Raw genomic sequence first — 2247 nt, forward strand, 5'->3', positions numbered from 1 at the left:
CTATTTTGTTCCATTTTGCAAAATGCATGGTCCAAATTGTTATTTAACAAAACACAGGGTCTAATCGATAACTTTTACAAAACAAAGATGCCAAAATAGTATTTACCCTTCAAAATATCATTTTTGATAAATTTGCTATTAATTGGAATTTCGTTATCAAGTTAACAAAAAAATTGGTTATTACATCTAAAAAAAATACAATTATTTCTTAATAGTATCGTCTTAAAAAAAATGATGCATCTCTCCATTAGCTGGGTCTTAATAGAGCAATATTGTAAAATAAATAAATTATTAAGATGCTGAAAAATATTATTTTATAACTGGAAATCTTTTGTTCCTAAACACATGCAATACAATAGAATACACACCATAATTTTATTATAAGACGAGACTGCTTATCCAAATAAATAGTCTCTAAATTTTCATTTATTAATTGATTGTAGTACTTTTTCATGCTAGATTGCTGGTAACATAATCAACTGCTGCCTCTACGGTTGTGATTTTTTCTGCTTCTTCATCTGGCATCTCAATTTCAAATTCCTCCTCCAGACCCATAACAAGGTTAACCTGAAGAGGAATACATAAGTAGTATATTAACAACATACACTAGCTAGTTCCTATAAACTTAAGTGCAATTAGCAAGACTAACAAAAAAAAATTATATATATATATAGAGTATTGCTGCTTATCCCGAGCAAAGTTATGTGATGTCTTATAATTAGTTCGCAGCCTACAAAAATTATTAGTCGTATGACATTTCATTAGTTGGCAGTCTATAAAAGTTATTTTAAACAAACAGTTTTTGTAGGCTGCGAACTAATTGAGAATGGTGGCTTTAGTCGAGGATCACCTTGGAATGGATTGTCCATTAATTCAGACAAATAAAAGAATGAATAAAATAACTCAATTAACCTTTACACATTACTACACTTTGACCTGATTGACTGTATAGATGATTTTTTTTCATTAATTACTCTTGTATAGCTAGTACAACAATATTATTAAATGTAAATAATATTGAAAAGAAAGAGAGATTATAACCAGATTACCAAATCAAGAGAATCAGATCCAAGATCTTCCACAAAGCTTGCATAGTTAACTATCTCGGATTCTTTCACACCCAGTTGCTCAGCTATTATCTTTTTCACCCTCTCCTCTGTGGTGTGCCAAAAAATAAATTATATATTAATATGCCATCACTTTATTATAATGCAACTAATTATGCTGCTAATGATTTTTTAAATTATATATAAATAATAATATTATTGTTGTGTCTAAATAAATAAAATTTTCATGCAGATCTATATCAAAGACTTTAATCTCTAAGGGTTCATTTTGGAGTTTAATTTAACATATTTACAAAAATAATTATCTATAAAGCATAGTAAATGTTGGTATATATTAATCATTACTTACTTACACTACAGAAAACCCTAAGAGCAGCAGTACGTGGTGGCTGTGATTCACAGCAGAGAGAACTTATTATTCGGAACTTAGCAGAGAGTGAAGCTGACTTCAAACCATAATCTTTTTTTATGTCGTTTTTTTTCTGTATACATAAAAATAGGATATAATGTTTATATAATTTATTTACAAATAACATATATATTATATTAATAGTTGATTTGTCACATTTTTCTCATAAATTTGACTGATTTTTTTTTTAAATTATAAATTTAGCCAAAATATTCAATAAATGAGTAGCTATTCATGAATAATTAACAATTGACCAAAAAAATCAAAATATTCAATATATATACTGTATAAACTCAAAATTACCTAAAGAAAACAAATAATCGAAAAGGATTACATACTCCTCTAATTGTCCTCTCTCTTTCCTACTTTTCTTATGTCTGAGTCTCTCTCTCTTGACCTTTTTCTTTGTATTTTTCTTCTTTTTAACAACACTTATTTACCTGACAAAAAAATACAATACTTATTTACAAAATTTTAAAAAAAAAACACTTATTTACAAAATTAAAAAGAGACTGTGCATACCCTTATTAACATATAACTCATTTTGTTATTACATGAAATTAATTAACTAAAACTTTGCTTTCTTCTTCTCAATGTTTTCCCTATAACAAGACAAAAAAAAACTTGCTTATAAATTAAGAATTGGTGTATGGAGTCCATCCTCAATGACAAAATCAGAAGGAAATAAAGATTACGAATCAACAAATATATATTATATGTATCTTTTTTTTTTTGTCTTTTACATTTGTGTTTTTGTTCAAAATAATAAAA

General features: G+C 26.7%; 1 protein-coding gene across 1 annotated transcript; it reads right to left on the reverse strand.

The window, feature by feature from the left end:
• Nucleotides 1–450: 450 nt before the first annotated feature.
• Nucleotides 451–2019, reverse strand: LOC133791429 (uncharacterized). The gene is made up of 4 exons (XM_062229359.1): nt 1999–2019; nt 1417–1549; nt 1050–1156; nt 451–567 (listed from the first exon to the last, which is right to left on the reverse strand). Exons 1-4 carry the CDS (start codon nt 2017–2019, stop codon nt 451–453), a joined length of 378 nt encoding a protein of 125 aa, XP_062085343.1.
• Between the last annotated feature and the right edge of the window lie 228 nt (nt 2020–2247).

The sequence above is a fragment of the Humulus lupulus genome, chromosome 7 (genome assembly GCF_963169125.1).
Source record: "Humulus lupulus chromosome 7, drHumLupu1.1, whole genome shotgun sequence".
NCBI classification, from domain to species: Eukaryota; Viridiplantae; Streptophyta; class Magnoliopsida; order Rosales; family Cannabaceae; genus Humulus; species Humulus lupulus.

Coding starts and splice junctions, on each gene's coding strand:
- LOC133791429 (XM_062229359.1), bottom strand. CDS start 2,019: ATGAGTTATATGTTAATAAGG. Junction 1,550..1,998: donor TGAGTTATATGTTAATAAGG/GTATGCACAGTC, acceptor TTATGTATACAG/AAAAAAAACGACATAAAAAA. Junction 568..1,049: donor GATCTGATTCTCTTGATTTG/GTAATCTGGTTA, acceptor ATTCCTCTTCAG/GTTAACCTTGTTATGGGTCT.